The sequence below is a fragment of the Oncorhynchus nerka genome, linkage group LG22, assembly GCF_034236695.1.
Source record: "Oncorhynchus nerka isolate Pitt River linkage group LG22, Oner_Uvic_2.0, whole genome shotgun sequence".
NCBI lineage: Eukaryota > Metazoa > Chordata > Actinopteri > Salmoniformes > Salmonidae > Oncorhynchus > Oncorhynchus nerka.
The window spans coordinates 54,680,457-54,701,587 of NC_088417.1; the positions used below are offsets into that span (position 1 = coordinate 54,680,457).

General features: G+C 43.0%; 1 protein-coding gene across 3 annotated transcripts in view; it reads left to right on the top strand.

Moving 5' to 3' along the window:
* Positions 1-21,131, top strand: part of LOC115105357 (MAP/microtubule affinity-regulating kinase 4-like) — a 60,305-nt gene that overhangs the window by 30,975 nt on the left and 8,199 nt on the right. For 2 of the 3 annotated variants that reach the window (XM_029627304.2, XM_065007260.1), the window contains exons 4-16: positions 335-383; positions 1,593-1,658; positions 2,270-2,340; positions 4,060-4,116; positions 8,004-8,240; positions 9,754-9,873; positions 10,899-10,998; positions 11,258-11,367; positions 11,621-11,804; positions 12,058-12,284; positions 14,343-14,446; positions 14,652-14,927; positions 18,533-18,615. In XM_029627304.2, the coding sequence (XP_029483164.1) occupies positions 335-383; positions 1,593-1,658; positions 2,270-2,340; positions 4,060-4,116; positions 8,004-8,240; positions 9,754-9,873; positions 10,899-10,998; positions 11,258-11,367; positions 11,621-11,804; positions 12,058-12,284; positions 14,343-14,446; positions 14,652-14,927; positions 18,533-18,615 (1,684 nt within the window). The remainder of the gene's footprint in view (positions 1-334; positions 384-1,592; positions 1,659-2,269; positions 2,341-4,059; positions 4,117-8,003; positions 8,241-9,753; positions 9,874-10,898; positions 10,999-11,257; positions 11,368-11,620; positions 11,805-12,057; positions 12,285-14,342; positions 14,447-14,651; positions 14,928-18,532; positions 18,616-21,131) is intronic. The other variant, XM_029627302.2, reaches the window with a different exon arrangement.

The window sequence follows — 21,131 nt, forward strand, 5'->3', positions numbered from 1 at the left end:
GACATATAGAAAGGAGAAGGATTGAAGAAAGAGGATAAAAAAGCTTATCATGCTATCTTCTTTCTGATTCTGACTAGATGACGTGGGGGAGTTGCTGCTGATTTGGAACGATGGTCTTTATGTTAAGGGGCCTTAAAGTTATTGTGAGCCAGATGAGCCAGACGGATGGTTCAAATTGAATCTTCTGCTTTATGACAAAGTGTAGACCTACAGCAAATGTTGAAAAAACTAATTGTACACATTGCTATAACATCTACTATCAGTTCAAGACCCCATATTAATATATTATTTGTATTCTATTCACTTCTAACACACGTCCTTCTATCTTTCACAGCTCTTTCGAGAGGTTCGGATAATGAAAGGTTTAAATCATCCAAACATAGGTAAGGGCCTACATTTAAGAATCTGTTATACAGTGCATTCGGAAAGTATTCAGACCCCTTGACTTTTTCCACATTTTGTGATGTTACAGTCTTATTCTAAAATGGATTAAATTAATTTGTCAATCTACACACAATACCCCATAATGACAAAGCAAAAATGGGTTTTGAGACATTTTTGCAAATATATTAAAAATCACAAACAGAAGTACCTTATTTACATAAGTATTCAGACCTTTTGCTATGAGACTCGAAATGGAGCTCAGGTAGATCCTGTTTCCATTGATCATCCTTGAGATGTTTCTACAACTTGATTGGAGTCCACCTGTGTTAAATTAAATTGATTGGACATGATTTGGAAAGGCACACACCTGTCTATATAAAGGTCCCACAGTTGACAGTGCATGTCAGAGCAAACACATAGCCATGAGGTCAAAGGAATTGTCCGTAGAGCTCAGAGACAGGTTTGTGTCGAGGCACAGATCTGGGGAAGGGTACCAAAACATTTCTGCAGCATTGAAGGTCCCCAAGAACACAGTGGCCTCCATCATTCTTAAATGGAACCACCAAGACGTACGTACGTGTGTTCTTGCGTGTGTGTGTTTGTTTATGTTGATATGTTGCAGTTTTTGCTCCTGGCACTTGCTACCATACCCCGGTCAAAGGCACTTAAATATTTTGTCTTGCCCATTCACCCTCTGAATGGCACACATGCACAATCCATATCTTAATTGTCCCAAGGCTTAAACATCCTACTTTAACCTGTCTCCTCCCCTTCATTTACACTGATTGTCGTGGATTTAACAAATCACATCAATAAGTGATCATAGCTTTCATCTGGATTCAGCTGGTCAGTTTATGTCATGGAAAGAGCAGGTGATCTTAATGTTTGTATACTCAGTGTAATAACATGTGTAGTGTAAATGGTCCACTCCTGTCTCATCTACCCAGGTGGATGGCTTTTGTCTCAGCCTCTCACTGTGTTTAATAGACTGATACACTACACTACCTGCACATATAGTAGCTAGCTACAGTAGGCCCAGGGTTGGGGATAGAGGGCCCAGGGTTGGGTTGGCAAGGGGGTAGGGAACAGGATTTTCTAAAGATGAAAACAAATATTTAGCAGGCGGAGACAGAGATTTGTGTTTTTTAATGATAGGGGATTTTATTAATTTATTCTTTTTAATCTGATTTTATTTTTGCCTACTACAGTGCAGCTGTTCGAAGTGATTGAGACGGATAAGACCCTTTATCTAATCATGGAGTATGCCAGTGGAGGTGGGTGCATCTGCCTTCCTGTCTGTTTCAATAGACTTAGCTACTGTCTCTCCGTAATGGCTGATTAGCTTGTGTTTGATTAACAGGGGAAAAGTATAAATAAACCAATGGAGATTACTCCAAATCACCACCTAATGCAATGGTTGTTCATTATGTACTCCTACTGTATGTGTATGTAAACATAACATAATGTTGCATATTTTACCTTTGGTGTTCTATGAAATGATATGATAAATGTAGGGGGGAGTGTGGTAATAGGCTTATAGCTTAGGACTGGGGTTTTAGTGGCCAGGGAAAATATTTCTACCAGCATGAAATGTCATTAGGATAGAATATAGGAGGCAGCAGGCCACAGCCCCACAGTCTCTGTCATGACAACATTACTGTTAGGCCTTTGATATTAGCTACTGGAAACATATTAGTTTAATAACTGTTAATGATGGTTGGAAATACAGAATATTCTAAGAATAAAATATGGAGTACAATAATACGAGTATAATATGGAGCCAGGAAAGTGTTGAAGCAAGATTGAGTGTACATTATAATGCATTGAAACATATTTTGTCACATATCTCCTTCATCATCATGTTGACCACTCTTCTTTTTTTCAGGTGAAGTGTTTGACTACCTCGTATCTCATGGGAGAATGAAGGAGATTGAAGCCAGAGCCAAATTTCGGCAGGTATGTCGACCACTGTGCCTCACATACCTGTATGCCGTCTATACTGCATATCTGTCTGTCTGTTTGTCAGTCTATCTGTCTTTGTCTAGTTTACTGTCTGGCTGGCCGCTAAACTTTCTATCTGTGTCTGTCTGTACATCTCTGTCTTGTCTTTCTGCCGCTCTGTTTGTCTTTCTGTCTTTCTTTTCCATTTGGCTTGCTAGCTGACTGGCTGCCTGCTAACCTGTATGTCTGTCTGTCTGTCTGTCTGTCTGTCTGTGTATGTACAGTTGAAGTCGGAAGTTTACATACACCTTAGCCAAATACATTTAAACTCAGTTTTTCCACATTTCCTGACATTTAATCATAGTAAAAAAATCCCTGCCTTAGGTCAGTTAGGATCACCACCTTCTTTTAAGAATGTGAAATGTCAGAATAATAGCAGAGAGAATGATGTATTTCAGCTTTTATTTCTTTCATCACATTCCTAGTGGGTCAGAAGTTTACATACAATCAAATAGTATTTGGTAGCATTGACTTTAAATGGTTTAAATTGGGTCAAACATTTTGGGTAGCCTTCCACGAGCTTCCCGCAATAAGTTGGGTGAATTTTGGCCCATTCCTCCAGACAGAGCTGGTGTAACTGAGTCAGGTTTGTAGGCCTCCTTGCTCGCACACGCTTTTCAGTTCTGCCCACAAATTTTCTATAGGATTGAGGTCAGGGCTTTGTGATGGCCACTCCAATACCTTGACTTTGTTGTCCTTATGCCATTTTGCCACAACTTTGGAAGTATGCTTGGGGTCATTGTCCATTTGGAAGACCCATTTGCGACCAAGCTTTAACTTCCTGACTGATGTCTTGAGATGTTGCTTCAATATATCCACATAATTTTACTTCCTCATGATGCAGTGGCTTCTTCCTTGCTGAGTGGCCTTTCAGGTTATGTCGATATAGGACTCATTTTACTCTTTATATAGATACTTTTGTACCTGTATCCTCCAGCATCTTCACAAGGTCCTTTGCTGTTGTTCTGGGATTAATTTGCACTTTTCGCACAAAAGTACGTCCATCTCTAGGAGAAAGAACGCGTCTTCTTCCTGAGCGGTATGACGGCTGCATGGTCCGATGGTGTTTTATACTTGCATACTATTGTTTGTACAGATGAATGTGGTACCTTGAGGCGTTTGGAAATTGCTCCCAAGGATGAACCAGACTACACATTTTTTTCTGAGGTCTTGGCTGATTTCTTTTGATTTTCCCATTTTTCCCAGCAAAGAGGCACTGAGTTTGAAGGTAGGGCTTGAAATACATCCACAGGTACTCCTCCAATTGACTCAAATTGACTCAAATGATGTCAATTAGCCTATCAGAAGCTTCTAAAGCCATGACTTCATTTTCTGGAATTTTCCAAGCTGTTTAAAGGCACAGTCAACTTGTATGTGTATGTGAATTTCTGACCCACTGGAATTGTGATACAGTGAATTCTAAGTGAAATGATCTGTCTGTAAACAATTGTTGGAAAACTTACTTGTGTCGTGCACAAAGTAGATGTCTTAATCAACTTGCCAAAAATATTGTTCGTAAACATGACATTTGTGGAGTGGTTGAAAAACAAGTTTTAATGAGTAGAACCTAAGTGTATGTAAACTTCCGACTTCAACTATATGTCTTTGTGTCAGGTTGTCTGTCTGTTTGTCTGTCTGTCCGTCTGTCTACTAACCTGTCTCTCTGTCCTCCAGATCGTGTCTGCTGTCCACTACTGCCACATGAAGAACATTGTCCACCGAGACTTGAAGGTAAGAATGAGGACATTCTGTAGAGCTTGATTGAAAAGCTTGTAAACTCACTTTTGAATGTTTTGGTATCTAGAGCTATTTGTTGTCTATACTCATTCAGCACCGTTCACACCCTCTTAAGCTTTAGCCCCACCCATCTCGTTTAGCTCTATTTGATTATTTGTTTACCGCTGGATAACATGAATATAGCCTAACCAGCTCTGCTGGCAACAATTTCATTCCGCTTTTTTGCAGACGTTTACTGACACCGGCCTTAAGACATGTAGCTAGCTAGCTAGGTAAACAATGAACCTAGCTAGGTTAATAACGTGTAAGATCACACACGTCACGTAACGTTAGCCAACGAGCCAGCCAGTTAAAGTTAGCTAGTTAAAAAACAATGAACATAGTGCCAAATCATGTCATCACTACCCTGCATGAATATGTTGGGAGTTAACCAACAAGGTTCAATGTTTGCTAGCTAAAATTAGGCTCTAACTAGAAAAGCAAACGGCTCTGGGATACAAATAATGACATCAGCTAAGGAGCCAGCCACCTAACATTAGCTAGCTAGCTAACAGTACACTTTAGCTTAAGACATGTAGCTAGTTAAACAACGTGTAAGATCACACATGTCACGTAACATTAGCTAACAAGCAAGCCAGCTAACATTAGCTAGTTAAACAACAATGAACATAGTGCCAAATCACGTCGTTACTACCCTGCATGAATATGCTGGGTGCTAACCAACCAGGTTCAATGTTAGCTAGCTAACATTAGTCTCTAACTAGAAAAGCAAACTGCGCTGGGATACGAATAATAATGTCTGCTAGCTAGGGAGCCAGCCAGCTAACGTTAACAGTACACTATAGCTTGAAATGAAACCACTTTCTGTCAAAATTAGAAATGTGTAATATCTGAAAATGTATCTAGCTAACGCTAGACTATCCTACCTGTATACATCATCATATATGATGGACGAGTCTCCCTGTCATGGATACCATGCCACGGTTGCCCTTAGTTTGAAGATGTAATCCAGAGGCAAGGTTTTTCTCCATTTCTTTAGCTATCATACTCTAATTCCACTGATTTCAAAACTTGATCCTCCAGAAAGTGGAGAGCAACACTTATGCAGCTCCACTACACAATACATGTTTTTAAAGCCACGTTCGACAGGATTACCAACACAGACTGACCAGCTAAATAGACACAAGCCTTCTATATGGCAGACCAATCGGAACTCCTCTCTCGGCATGTCCAGCCCGCTCATTATCTCAGCCAATCATTACTAGTGGGAGGATGGGCTCGTGGTAATGGCTGGAGCGGGATGAGTGGAATGGTTGATGCCATTCAATTTGCGCCGTTCCGGACATTATTATGAGCCGTCCTCCCCTCAGCAGCCTCCACTGGGGAATAGAGTTCCATTTCAAATGCAGCCCTTGAGTCTTTTTCTGTGGCATGGCTTAACCAATAATGTAACAATTTTATTTGTATTTACAGATGGCATACAAGTTTGTTATCAAGGCACATGAAAGTTAACATGTTCCAGAAGGCATTTCTACAAAAAAACACATTTTGATAAAAATAAACGTTAAAATGGCTCTCCTGTGAAGTCGTGACTTGCGATATACGCCTAGTTTCCTGAAACGGGTCACATTTAGCAGACACTCTTATCCAGAGCTACTTACAGTTAGTGCACTCATCTTAAAATAGCTAGGTGGGACAAACACCTATCTAATGGCGAAAGTTAAAACTGCCAAAAATGCACAGTCAAAGAGGGGAATAATTATTAAATAATTAAATAAAATAAAAGGTTTTAATAGAGGCAAGACAAAATAAATGTGTGTGTGTAAACAATAACACATGAGTGCAGCAAATTAAAACATTAAATAAAATGAGGGAAGTGAGTGTTAAACAAATAACTATGCAAATGAGGAAAAGCTTTGCGCAATAAGGAAATATACACCTGGCTCAACTAGAAGTGTGTCTCTAATAAGCGACTGTTGTGTTCAGTGATTTAAGCAAATAAACTCCCGGGCTATTAATTGAAGTTTTACAGGTATTGTGATTATTATTGGATATTTACATCCTTGAACATAAACACAGACAGACGGAATGTGAGTCACTTCTTCTCCCAGTGTTTCCGGTGTACTTATCTATAATACACTGCTCAAAAATTAAAGGGAACACTTAAACAACACAATGTAACTCCAAGTCAATCACACTTCTGTGAAATCAAACTGTCCACTTAGGAAGCAACACTGATTGACAATACATTTCACATGCTGTTGTGCAAATGGAATAGACAACAGGTGGAAATTATAGGCAATTAGCAAGACACCCCCAATAAAGGAGTGGTTCTGCAGGTGGTGACCACAGACCACTTCTCAGTTCCTATGCTTCCTGGCTGATGTTTTGGTCACTTTTGAATGCTGGCAGTGCTTTCACTCTAGAGGTAGCATGAGACGGAGTCTACAAACCACACAAGTTGCTCAGGTAGTGCAGCTCATCCAGGATGGCACATCAATGCGAGCTGTGGCAAGAAGGTTTGCTGTGTCTGTCAGCGTAGTGTCCAGAGCATGGAGGCGCTACCAGGAGACAGGCCAGTACATCAGGAGACATGGAGGAGGCCGTAGGAAGGCAACAATCCAGCAGCAGGACCGCTACCTCCGCATTTGTGCAAGGAGGAGCAGGAGGAGCACTACCAGAGCCCTGCAAAATGACCTCCAGCAGGCCACAAATGTGCATGTGTCTGCTCAAACGGTCAGAAACAGACTCCATGAGGGTGGTATGAGGGCCCGACGTCCACAGGTGGGGGTTGTGCTTACAGCCCAACACCGTGCAGGACGTTTCGCATTTGCCAGATAACACCAAGATTGGCAAATTCGCCACTGGCACCCTGTGCTCTTCACAGATGAAAGCATGTTCACACTGAGCACATGTGACAGACGTGACAGTCTGGAGACGCCGTGGAGAACGTTCTGCTGCCTGCAACATCCTCCAGCATGACCGGTTTGGCGGTGGGTCAGTCATGGTGTGGGGTGGCATTTCTTTGGGGGGGCCGCACAGCCCTCCATGTGCTCGCCAGAGGTAGCCTGACTGTCATTAGGTACCGAGATGAGATCCTCAGACCCCTTGTGAGACCATATGCTGGTGCAGTTGGCCCTGGGTTCCTCCTAATGCAAGACAATGCTAGACCTCATGTGGCTGGAGTGTGTCAGCAGTTCCTGCAAGAGGAAGGCATTGATGCTATGGACTGGCCCGCCCGTTCCCCAGACCTGAATCCAATTGAGCACATCTGGGACATCATGTCTCGCTCCATCCACCAACGCCACGTTGCACCACATACTGTCCAGGAGTTGGCAGATGCTTTAGTCCAGGTCTGGGAGGAGATCCCTCAGGAGACCATCCGCCACCTCATCAGGAGCATGCCCAGGCGTTGTAGGGAGGTCATACAGGCATGTGGAGGCCACACACACTACTGAGCCTCATTTTGACTTGTTTTAAGGACATTACATCAAAGTTGGATCAGCCTGTAGTGTGGTTTTCCACTTTCATTTTGAGTGTGACTCCAATTCCAGACCTTCATGGGTTGATAAATTTGATTTCCATTGATGATTTTTGTGTGATTTTGTTGTCAGCACATTCAACTATGTAAAGAAAAAAGTATTTAATAAGAATATTTCATTCAACCAGATCTAGGATGTGTTATTTTAGTGTTCCCTTTAATTTTTTGAGCAGTGTATATCCTATAGCCTAAAATCCAATATGACATGCTCTCTTTCTCCCCCTCCATCTCCTCCCTTCATCCCTCCATCCCTTCCCTCCATGCCTTCTTCCACCCCTCCCTCCTTCTCTTCCTACCCTTACCCTACCCTCTCCCTATCCTCCCCCCGTCCCTTCTCCAGGCCGAGAATCTCCTGCTGGACGCCAACGCCAACATCAAAATCGCCGACTTCGGCTTCAGCAACGAGTTCACACTGGGCAACAAGCTGGACACGTTCTGTGGCTCTCCACCCTACGCCGCCCCGGAACTGTTCCAGGGGAAGAAATACGACGGGCCCGAGGTGGATGTCTGGAGCCTGGGGGTCATACTGTACACGCTGGTGTCAGGATCGCTGCCCTTCGATGGGCAGAACCTCAAGGTGTGTGTTTGTTAGAGGTGGACGTCTGGAGTCTGGGAGACATGCTGTGTACTCTGTATACGCGTGTGTGGGGAGAGGTGGGATCTGTGTGGCTGGTAATCCGAATGCTTCCTAGGTTATGGCGTTGTGCAGAGTGCATCTAGTGTGCAATGGGTGTCTTATTTCTACTGTACTGTATGTCTGTGTTGGTATGTGTCTGGGTTGGCCTGTTGTGTTTGACAATTTCAAATCAAATCAAATTTATTTATATAGCCCTTCGTACATCAGCTGATATCTCAAAGTGCTGTACAGAAACCCAGCCTAAAACCCCAAACAGCAAGCAATGCAGGTGTAGAAGCACGGTGGCTAGGAAAAACTCCCAAGAAAGGCCAAAACCTAGGAAGAAACCTAGAGAGGAACCAGGGGGTGGCCAGTCCTCTTCTGGCTGTGCCGGGTGGAGATTATAACAGAACATGGCCAAGATGTTCAAATGTTCATAAATGACCAGCATGGTCCAATAATAATAAGGCAGAACAGTTGAAACTGGAGCAGCAGCACGGCCAGGTGGACTGGGGACAGCAAGGAGTCATCATGTCAGGTAGTCCTGAGGCATGGTCCTAGGGCTCAGGTCCCCCGAGAGAGAGAAAGAAAGAGAGAATTAGAGAGAGCACACTTAAATTCACACAGGACACCGAATAGGACAGGAGAAGTAGTCCAGATATAACAAACTGACCCTAGCCCCCCGACACATAAACTACTGCAGCATAAATACTGGAGGCTGAGACAGGAGGGGTCAGGAGACACTGTGGCCACATCATAGGACACCCCCGGACAGGGCCAAACAGGAAGGATTTATGTTTTCATATGTATTTGGTGTGCTTGACAACACATGTTTGGTGTGTGCTTGACAACTTGTTTTTGGTGTGTTTTTTATTTTATTTTTTATTTTTATTTCACCTTTATTTAACCAGGTAGGCTAGTTGAGAACAAGTTCTCATTTGCAACTGCGACCTGGCCAAGATAAAGCATAGCAGTGTGAACAGACAACACAGAGTTACACATGGAGTAAACAATTAACAAGTCAATAACACAGTAGAAAAAAATGGGCAGTCTATATACAATGTGTGCAAAAGGCATGAGGAGGTAGGCGAATAATACAATTTTGCAGATTAACACTGGGGTGATAAATGATCAGATGGTCATGTACAGGTAGAGATATTGGTGTGCAAAAGAGCAGAAAAGTAAATAAATAAATAAAAAAACAGTATAAAAACAGTATGGGAATGAGGTAGGTGAAAATGGGTGGGCTATTTACCAATAGACTATGTACAGCTGCAGCGATCGGTTAGCTGCTCGGATAGCTGATGTTTGAAGTTGGTGAGGGAGATAAAAGTCTCCAACTTCAGCGATTTTTGCAGTTCGTTCCACTCCAATTTTTGTGCTTACAATGTGTTTTTGATCTGTGTTTGACAGTGTAGGTTTAGTGTGTGTTCGTCGTGTGCTTAAAAACATGTGTGTTTGTCACTGCCCACAGGAGCTTCGTGAGCGCGTCCTGAGGGGGAAGTATCGCGTGCCCTTCTACATGTCCACCGACTGCGAGGGGATCTTACGCCGGTTCCTGGTGCTCAACCCTACCAAGCGCTGCACCCTAGATGTGAGGAGGACCAACCCCCCAACACCAATGCCTGATTCACACAATAGGACCATCCCAAACCGTACTGATCTGGCTTGGATATTTTCTTTTCACATTGACCTTTGCTACATAGATTCAGCAATTATAGTGGATTCGTAACCATGCCATCCCAGTACAGCTCGGTTTGGCTTGTCTCAGTAGTGTAAAAAGGGAATAATAACAGCAGTATATGTCACACACTAATAGCCCAACATGTAATAAAGCACCAAACCACCATAACATGAATATCACCTACATCCCCACACACACACACACACGCACACCAAATCAAATACAATTTTCCACACCAAATCAAATCAAATTGGAGTAATCAAGGTGACAGACAGTGACACATTTAATACCATATTGCACACTCTTGCCTGCATCCAACTGATCTGGGGCTTAATCATGAATAATAATATGAAGAAAATATAGCTACGTCTCTCTCTTTGCTTCTCCTTATACTTTGAAGAAATTAATTTGTTCAAAACTGTTCAAGTATTGTCTTTCTCTCTCTTTGAGTCAACTACTTACCCCACTTCATACACTACATTGCTAGCTAGCTGTAGCTTATGCTTTCAGTACTAGATTCATTCTATGATAGGTTGGACGACATTCTCCAGAAGTCATCATAATTCATTTGTAAGTCTATGGAAGGGGGTGAGAACCATTGTATTGATGTCAATGTACCCAGAGGAGGACGGAAAATAGTATCCTCCAGCTACACAAGGGTGCTAACCTAGAGGGTGTTGTTGAGGCTACTGTAGACCTTCATTGCAAAACAATCAGTTATTTGGTGACGTGAATATATGTAGTATAGTTTTATCTAAAACCAATTCTCTATTTTTAGGATTTCTAGGATGTTCCTCCCCTTCCTCCTCTGAGGAGCCTCCACTGACACACACATACACCCACACACACAAACATATACACACACACACAATCACACATGCACACACAATTTCCAACTTTACTTTCTAACATTGAATCTTGTTGTGATGCCACAGCAAGTCATGAAGGACAAGTGGATAAACGCAGGGTATGATGAGGATTCCCTGAAGCCCCATATAGAGCCTGTCGAGGACTACAGTGACACTAGTCGCATAGGTGAGCTAGCTATGTTCAGGCCACTGGGTTGCCATCCACCATTTTGGCTCTAAGGGCAATGTGCATTTTGGCTCTCATGACATCTTTAGACAGTTCATTTCATGCCAATTTGACATTCTCATGAAACACATTTCAGATATATGTATCTTTAAGTCCTAGTTGAAATCTGTTCCTGAAATTCAGCAGGAACATTAGCTTAACATTATTTCCAAAATGTCGGCCTTCTTTTTCCTCATCTCCCCTCATTTGTGGTCCTCAGAGGTGATGGTGGGGATGGGCTTCACTCCAGAGGAGATCAAGGACGCTCTGCTCAACCAGAAGTACAATGAGGTCACCGCCACTTATCTACTGCTGGGCCTCAAGAATGAGGTGAGATGTCTGGGCCTGGCCACCAGATGGCAGCACAAGATACAGAAATACACAGCAAGCCCTAGTAATCAGTATGTATGCTTGAATTAGGTAAGAATGTGTTTAACAAAAGAGGTATTTTATATTTATATAGCCATATTATGTGAATTTGATGAAAAACAGCATACCGGTACACAGAATGCCACAATGCTCTTGGTGGCTCCATATTCAGTCCATGCAGCAGGCTAAAAGGAGGTGGTTTTCTTGGTAACAGGATGGCAGCGAGTCTCGTTTGGCCAGTACCCTGTCCCTGGCACGGATCCGGCCCAGCCCCATCACCAATGGGACCAACAAACACTCCTCGGCCACTGCAGGCTCCTCTTCCTCCTCTTCCTCGCATAGCAAGACCCAGCGCAGCGCCTCCACCTATCACAGGCAGCGGCGGCACAGTGACTTCTGTGAGAGTTCTACTGTGCCTTCTACTGTAGATTTCACTGTACTCTACCTTTCCTCACCTGGTCTCATATCTGCCCCATATACTCAGCTCCTGTCCTGGCCACTGACTAAGTGTGTGTATGGGTGCGTGCATGCGTGCGCATATGTGTCTTTGTCCGTGCCTGTGTACACACGAGTGTATATGTGTGCGTGCCTGTGTGTGCACGTGTGTGTAGATGTCTCGTGACAGTGTTAACATGTGTGGTCGCCCCTCAGGCGGGCCCTCCATGCCCGTCATGCACCCCAAGCGGAGCCCCACCAGCACGGGTGACCGGGAGCTGCGGGAGGGGCGCATGCCACCGCGTAAGGCCAGCTGCAGTGTGATGGGCAGTCGCTCGCTGCCCCCCTCCAGCCCCATGGTCAGCAGTGCTAATAATCCCAACAAGTCAGAGATCCCCGACCGCCGCAAGGAGATGACGGCCACCACAGTGAGAAACAGTGAGGTAGGAATGGTGGGTTGGGAAGGGGGGGGGTGGGGGGTGAAAGGGCTGCATTTGAAATGGAACTCTATTCCCCAGTGGAGGCTGCTGAGGGGAGGACGGCTCATAATAATGTCCGGAACGGCGCAAATTGAATGGCATCAACCATTCCACTCATCCCGCTCCAGCCATTACCACGAGCCCGTCCTCCCCAATTAAGGTTCCACCAATCTCCTGTGCTATTTCCTAAGTAGTGCATTACTATACAGAGAATAGGGTGCCATTTAGGATGCACGCTAGCAAAGATTTATGTTTCAAGCTCTGCGTTTGAAATGGCCCCCTGTTCCCTAAGTCAGTGCTCACCAGCCTTTTCTGAGTCAAGATCCCTTTCTGAGTCAAAATGCAAGCCGAGCTCTACCTCTCAGATTTAATTTAAACATGACTTTAAAAAGCCTCTGCTCTTCCTCCCCCCTGTTAGAAAAGGAAACACCTTTTTCCAGCAGATGATGAAACTCAAGTCGCACTGCATTATTTCTGCCTCATGTACACATTCATGTTGTTACACCTATGACCAAAGAAAGTGAAATATTCGTTGGTATTGAAAAAGACACAAGCCGCTAATAATAACAAGGCAAGCTTATCGGAACACTTTTCTATACTCAATCATTGCAGCTGTAGTGCTTGTTGTAACGTGAGTGGAAGTAGAGAGAACACACATCTTATGGCTTCTAAAAGTTGTGATCGAAGTGTTGACAGTGTTGAATAACAACTTAAACATGAACTTACTCTTAAAAACAGAGTCTCTCTCTAGTCATGGTTTTAAAAGATTTGAAATCTCACAGTATCAACATTGCTGTGCGCTCGAGGCTGTGTAGACACGGTGATCTGAGATATCTGATTGGCCAGTGGTAAGCCTATAGGTGCTCTTGATTTGCTCTCTGGGCCTGCCGGGTAGGCGGAGTTCTACTGTCAGACACATGAAATGGTTCAAAATGGGAATAATTTGCCTTCCCTGTGCTACGACTGTTGAATCAAGTGCACACTGTCCACAGTACAAAACAAATAATAGGAAGGCAAAGTGTGGTTGGTGATCACTGCCCCAGGTAGTGCATTACTATACAAGGAATAGGGTGCCGTTTCAGATGCACTCTAGGTTAGAAAATGGTCGCTAGCTATACGACTCCTGTTAGTACACATAGGTTTATATATAATATTTTCTAGTATATAGGCCGTGCCCAAAATATGTCTCACCTACTATTTACTAAAACTACATTCTGTGTACTAATCTTACTACATACAATTTAGCACATCATGTTTAGTTCAAATGTATGCAGTAAGCAATATATGTCAACATACAAGGCGCACGCATACTGAGAAGGCGCCATCTAATGCGCAATTGGGTTCATTCATTTTTTGTGCAGTGCACCCCCTTGTTTGATTATCAGCTGTCGTCACACACACATGGGTCTGAAAAGACAATTCTCTTTCTCAATAGTGTGCACCGAAATCTTACGAGATGAGAAGCCAAAATTAGTATGACATCGTGGCATTTAAAACTAGAATCCTTAGTTGAAACAATAACAAAGCGGGCACCCTGCCTGTATTTTGGTAAAAAGCTGAGGGATGGACCTGGAGAAATGAAACCACTCTCAAATTCATAGACTAGAGCTATGGAAGCAAGGACTGACCATCCATGATATCAAACTGATAGTTTTAAAAATGTTTTGAGGCTATAAATTGTTTGTTTAATTTGACATTGTTTACGAACATTGGAGAAAAATAAGCTTGTATTTTAGGTTCTGATGGGATACGATGGGGTACGGTGCCAAAAAAACTAACAAATAAAAAATGGATGTAGCAACTAAGGAGACCAACTTTAAAGCAGCCAACATTTTCTACATTTCACATACTAGAAAACATTATATTTTCACATTCCCAATCAGCCTACTATGTAGAACGCAAGTATGAACATTTGGAAACAGCCATTGAGTACTCCACTTTGGTAGTATGCAGTGACAACTTGTAACTATGGTAATGTCTGATTTGGACATTTGTTCTGATCCCGCCCTCCTACTTTCCCAGAACAATATCCCGGGAAGTGCTATGACCCGCCGGAACACATACGTCTGCACGGACCGCTCCAGTACCGACAGACACTCCTTGCTGCAGAATGGCAAGGAGAACAGGTAAAGGACATGGAAGGACAAGGGAGGGAGAGGAAAAGCGAGTGAGAGACTCTCGAAAAAATGTCCTCTCATGTCCGCTGATGATGATATTTTTAGTGTCGTTTTTTTATTTTTATGTCAACCATGTTATTGTGAAGCCAAAGACAAATGTCCACTTTGTGTGGACTGTAACATTTGTCTAATTCTAATTGCTTCTCTCCTCCAGCTCGCTGTCCCACCGCCTACCCCCCACCTCCCCCTCCACCCTGAGCATCTCTGGGGCCGGGGCCTCCTCCTCTGGCGAGCGCTGCCGTCTGACACGGGGCTCCACGATCCGGAGCACTTTTCACGGGGGCCAGTTGAGGGACCGGGGCCCGCCCGTCTACTCGGCCCCGCCCACCTCCCCCACGCTGTCCCACCACGATGCCAGTCCACTGCCGCACGCCCGCAGCCGCGCCACTTCCAACCTCTTTACCAAACTCACCTCCAAACTCACACGCAGGTAAGAGGTCAGCTCCGTTACAGTCAGCTCCGTTACAGTCAGCTCCGTAACAGTCACCTCCGTAACAGTCACCTCCGTAACAGTCACCTCCGTAACAGTCACCTCCGTAACAGTCATCTCTGTAAAAGTCACCTCTGTAACACCTACCTCAAAACTCACAAGCAGGTAGTCTTGGATCAGGGTCATGTTTAGAATGGGAAACAGGGGAGGTAGGCCTACTACCTGAAGTTGTTCAACAAGATCACAGATATTCATTCTCCATTGCAAAACGTTACAGGTCACAGCCTTGGGTCCTGACATTGGAAACAGAGATAAATACATTTTTACCTTGGCTTGCTTGACCAAGAACAACCTCTTTCCTTGGACTTACCCAGCTCTCCCTGGCCTCAGCTATTATACACTGCTCAAAAAAATAAAGGGAGCACTATAATAACACATCCTAGATCTGAATGAATGAAATATTCTTATTAAATACTTTTTTCTTTACATAGTTGAATGTGCTGACAACAAAATCACACAAAAATCATCAATGGAAATCAAATGTATCAACCCATGAAGGTCTGGAATTGGAGTCACACTCAAAATGAAAGTGGAAAACCACACTACAGGCTGATCCAACTTTGATGTAATGTCCTTAAAACAAGTCAAAATGAGGCTCAGTAGTGTGTGTGGCCTCCACGTACCTGTATGACCTCCCTACAATGCCTGGGCATGCTCCTGATGAGGTGGTGGATGGTCTTCTGAGGGATCTCCTCCCAGACCTGGACTAAAGCATCCGCCAACTCCTGGACAGTCTGTGGTGCAACGTGGCGTTGGTGGATGGAGTGAGTCATGATGTCGCAGATGTGCTCAATTGGATTCAGGTCTGGGGAACGGGCGGGCCAGTCCATAGCATCAATGCCTTCCTCTTGCAGGAACTGCTGACACACTCCAGCCACATGAGGTCTAGCATTGTCTTGCATTAGGAGGAACCCAGGGCCAACCGCACCAGCATATGGTCTCACAAGGGGTCTGAGGATCTCATCTCGGTACCTAATGGCAGTCAGGCTACCTCTGGCGAGCACATGGAGGGCTGTGCGGCCCCCCAAAGAAATGCCACCCCACACCATGACTGACCCACCGCCAAACCGGTCATGCTGGAGGATGTTGCAGGCAGCAGAACGTTCTCCAGACTGTCACGTCTGTCACATGTGCTCAGTGTGAACCTGCTTTCATCTGTGAAGAGCACAGGGCGCCAGTGGCGAATTTGCCAATCTTGGTGTTCTCTGGCAAATGCCAAACGTCCTGCATGGTGTTGGGCTGTAAGCACAACCCCCACCTGTGGACGTCGGGCCCTCATACCACCCTCATGGAGTCTGTTTCTGACCGTTTGAGCAGACACATGCACATTTGTGGCCTGCTGGAGGTCATTTTGCAGGGCTCTGGCAGTGCTCCTCCTGCTCCTCCTTGCACAAATGCGGAGGTAGCGGTCCTGCTGCTGGGTTGTTTACCTCCTATGGCCTCCTCCACGTCTCCTGATGTACTGGCCTGTCTCCTGGTAGCGCCTCCATGCTCTGGACACTATGCTGACAGACACAGCAAACCTTCTTGCCACAGCTCGCATTGATGTGCCATCCTGGATGAGCTGCACTACCTGAGCCACTTGTGTGGGTTGTAGACTCCGTCTCATGCTACCACTAGAGTGAAAGCATCGCCAGCATTCAAAAGTGACCAAAACATCAGCCAGGAAGCAACCATTTGCACAATAGCATGTGAAATTTATTGTCAATCAGTGTTGCTTCCTAAGTGGACAGTTTGATTTCACTGAAGTGTGATTGACTTGGAGTTACATTGTGTTGTTTAAGTGTTCCCTTTATTTTTTTGAGCAGTGTATATAATCACATACAGTACCAGTCAAAAGTTTGGACACACCTACTCATTCAAGGTTTTTTCTTTATTTTTACTATTATCTACATTGTAAAATAATAGTGAAGACATCAACACTATGAAATTACACATATGGAATCATGTAGTTAACAAAAAAGTGTTTGTTTTATATTTTAGATTCTTCAAAGTAGCCATCATTTGCCTTGAAGACAGCTTTGCACACTCTTGGCATTTTCTCAACCAGCTTTGCCTGGAATGCTTTTCCAACAGTCTTGAAGGAGTTCCCACATATGCTGAGCACTTGTTGGCTGCTTATCCTTCACCCTTTGGCCCAACTCATCCCAAATCATCTCAATTGGATTGAGGTTGGGTGATTGTGGAGGCTAGGTCATCTAATGCAACAATCCATCACTCTCCTTCTTGGTCAAATAGCCCTTACACAGCCTGGAGGTCTGTTGGGTCATTGTCCTGTTGAAAAACAAATGATAGTCCCACTAAGTGCAAACCAGATGCGATGGCGTATCGCTGCAGAATGCTGTGGTAGCCATGCTGGTTAAGTGTGCCTTGCAATCTAAATAAATCACAGACAGTGTCACCAGCAAAGCACCCCCACACCTCCTCCTCCATACTTCACGGTGGGAACCACACATGCTGAGATCATCCGTTCACCTACTCTGCGTCTCACAAAGACAGTGGTTGGAACCAAAATTTCAAATTTGGACTCATCAGTCCAAAGGACAGATTTCCACCGGTCTAATGTCCATTGCTCATGTTTCTTGGCCCAAGCAAGTCTCTTCTTATTATTGGTGTCCTTTAGTAGTGCTTTCTATGCAGCAATTCGACCATGAAGGCCTAATTCACGCAGTCTCCTCTGAACAGTTGATGTTGAGATGTGTCTGTTACTTGAACTCCGTGAAACATTTATTTGGGCTGCAATTTCTGAGGCTGGTAACTCTAATGAACTTATCCTTTATAGCAGAGGTAACTCTGGGTTTTCCTTTCCTGTGGCGGTCCTCATTAGAGACAGTTTCATCATAGCGCTTGATGGTTTTTGCGACTGCACTTGAAGAAACTTTCCGCATTGACTGACAAGCATGTTTAAAAGTAATGATGGACTGTCATTTCTCTTTGTTTATTTGAGCTATTCTTGCCATAATATGGACTTGGTCTTTTACCAAATAGGGCTATTTTCTGTATACCACTCTTACCTTGTCAAAACACAACTGATTGGCTCAAACTCATTAAGAAGGAAAGAAATTCCACAAATTAACTTTTAACAAGGCACACCTGTTAATTGAAATGCATTCCAGGTGATTACCTAATGAAGCTGGTTGAGAGAATGCCAAGAGTGTACAAAGCTGTCATCAAGGCAAATGGTGGCTACTTTGAAGAATCTCAAATATAAAATATATTCTGATTTCTGAACACTTTTTTGGTTACTACATGACTCCAAATGTGTTATTTCATGGTGTTGACATCTTCACTATTATTGTACAATGTAGAAAATAGTAAAAATAGAGAAACTCATGAATGAGTAGTTATGTCTGAACTTTCGACTGGTACCGTATATATAATGTAAGGAAGCATGTGCTTCCTCCATGCCAATCAACTACAGCTGCCCTGTTATCCACCACTCCCTTGGCCATGATTCAATGATTTTCTCTTTCTCCCCCTCCTCCTCTCCCCTTTATTTTTTCTATTTCTCTCTCTTGCTCTTCCTCTTCCTTTCTGTACATCAGGGTCAATCTTGACCCCTCTAAGCGCCAGGGCTCAAACAAATCAGTCTCGGGTTGTACCCTTCCCCAGGGATCAAAAACAGTTAGTAAGTTCCCATGATACTAGCTTCTGTCTGCCTGCTTGTCTGCCTGCCTAACCTACTGGATGTGTGTGTGTGTGTGTGTATGTATGTATGTGTGTGTGTGTGCGCGCCTGTCTGACTGTGTGCCTGTTTACTTACCTATCTGTCTGCCTGTCTGTTACATTAATTTCCGTCTCTGCATGCCTACCTGTTTGTCTATGTCTTACCAATCTGTCTAATTTGCCTAGTACTTACCTCTATGCCTGCCTGCCTGTCTTCCCACTTGTCTTTGTTCTGCAGCTCTCTGCTTTTTGGTTCATTCCTTTGGCATACCCTTGTGCAGGGTTGTCATCTATTGTCTTGGGGGTAACACTTTACTTGAATGCTGCATCATAAGGGCTACATAACACTGTCATTACAATGACGTGTCATAAACCGTTTTGACTTGCTGCAACTGACTTTAAACTGTCACGACACAAACCATGAATTAACTATGGCAGTTTTGCTAGACGATTGGCTAATCTACAGTAAACATAGTCTGTGTCATTTTGACAGTGTAAAGGCATTTGTCATAAGATAGCCTTTATAATACATTGGGCTTCTGTTAAAATAAGTATTTGTTCCAGGGGCACCATCGTAATGGATAAGGTCTTCTTGTGACTCCATCTACTTTGTTTTATTTTTATTTTGAATGACATTTGATTCCAAATTGAGGGTATATTACCGGAAACGTTCAAAGTTTACCAGTAAACTATCTGATTTTTTTGTGCGCATTTTATCAGATGACTATCTACTGTAGTGACGTTTTTGATACTTCAGATTATCACAGGTGTCTCTAATTACCTCTGGAACTATGTGGCCTTATCACACGTAAACAGTGGTGTAGTGGAGGGTAAATGTAAGTAAATGCAATTTAGCCATATGTTTTTGTTCCTATACAGTTTAACCACTGTATTTTTTTAACCGCGACCGGCGATCAGTTTTTATTTTACCACTACCTCACTGCATGTAAAATGTAGAAAATATATATATATTCTTTTTAAAATTAGAATGACAAAACTGTAAAAAATCATCCTAAATATAAACCATCAACTTAGTGAATACCATTGATGTTTTTTAAATGTACACACTTTTATTTATTTTACTATGTCAATATGTCTTTATTGTAAATATTTTTGCGCCGTTGTGAAAAAGGTCAATAGTTGTAAGAGTTGCAGAGTTAATTGAAAATAATGCAATTGTTAATTATATGCTTTTTTCATTAATTTGGCTATTTTCTCTTGAACCATATGGTCTATCCATTAGAAACTCATGGACAATATGGACACAGATCAACAACAAAAAATGAATACTATATATCAAAAAAACTAATCCTAATTACCATAGATTGCCACAGATGACCTTTTAATTACAAAAAGTACAGAAGATTCCGGAACAATGAACACTTTTATTTTAACTTAATATAATACATCAATAAAATCTATTTAGTCTCAAATAAATAATGAAACGTGTTCAATTTGGTTTAAATAATGCAACGTGCCATGTAAAAAAAGTTCCTTGCTCAGAACATGAGAGCATATGAAAGCTGGTGGTGCCTTTTAACATGAGTCTTCAATATTCCCAGGTAATAAGTTTTAGGTTGTAGTTATTATAGGACTATTTCTCTCTATACCATTTGTATTTCATATACCTTTGACTATTGGATGTTCTAATAGGTACTTTAGTATTGCTAGCCTAATCTCGGGAGTTGATAGGCTTGAAGTCATAAACAGCGCAATGCTTGAAGCATTGCAAAGAGCTGCTGGCAAACGCAGGAAAGTGCTGTGTGAATGCTTACGAGCCTGCTGCTGCCTACCACCACTCAGTCAGACTGCTTTATCAAATCATAGACTTAATTATAATATAATAACACACAGAAATACAAGCCTTAGGTCATTAATATGGTCGAATCCGGAAACATTAATGTCGAAAACAAAACGTTTATTCTTTCAGTGAAATACGGAACCTTCTGTATTTTATCTAACGGGTGGCATCCATAAGTCTAAATATTGCTGTTACATTGCACAACCTTCCATGCTATGTCATAATTACTGTATGTAAAATTCTGGCAAATTAGTTTGCAACGAGCCAGGCAGCCCAAACTGTTGCATATACCCTGACTCTGCGTGCAATTAACGCAAGTGAAGTGACACAATTTCCCTAGGTAATATTGCCTGCTAGCATTCATTTATTTTAACTAAATATGCAGGTTTAAATAAATATACTTCTGTGTATTGATTTTAAAAAGGCATTGATGTTTATGGTTAGGTACATACATTTTTTTGCAAATGCGCTTTTGTTAAATCATCCCCCGTTTGGCGAAGCTGGCTGTCTTTGTTGGGAAGAAATAGTCTTCACACAGTTCGCAACGAGCCAGGCGGCCCAAACTGCTGCATATACCCTGACTCTGTTGCACTGAACGCAAGAGAAGTGACACAATTTCCCTAGTTAAAAGAAAGTCATGTTAGCAGGCAATATTAACTAAATATACAGGTTTAAAA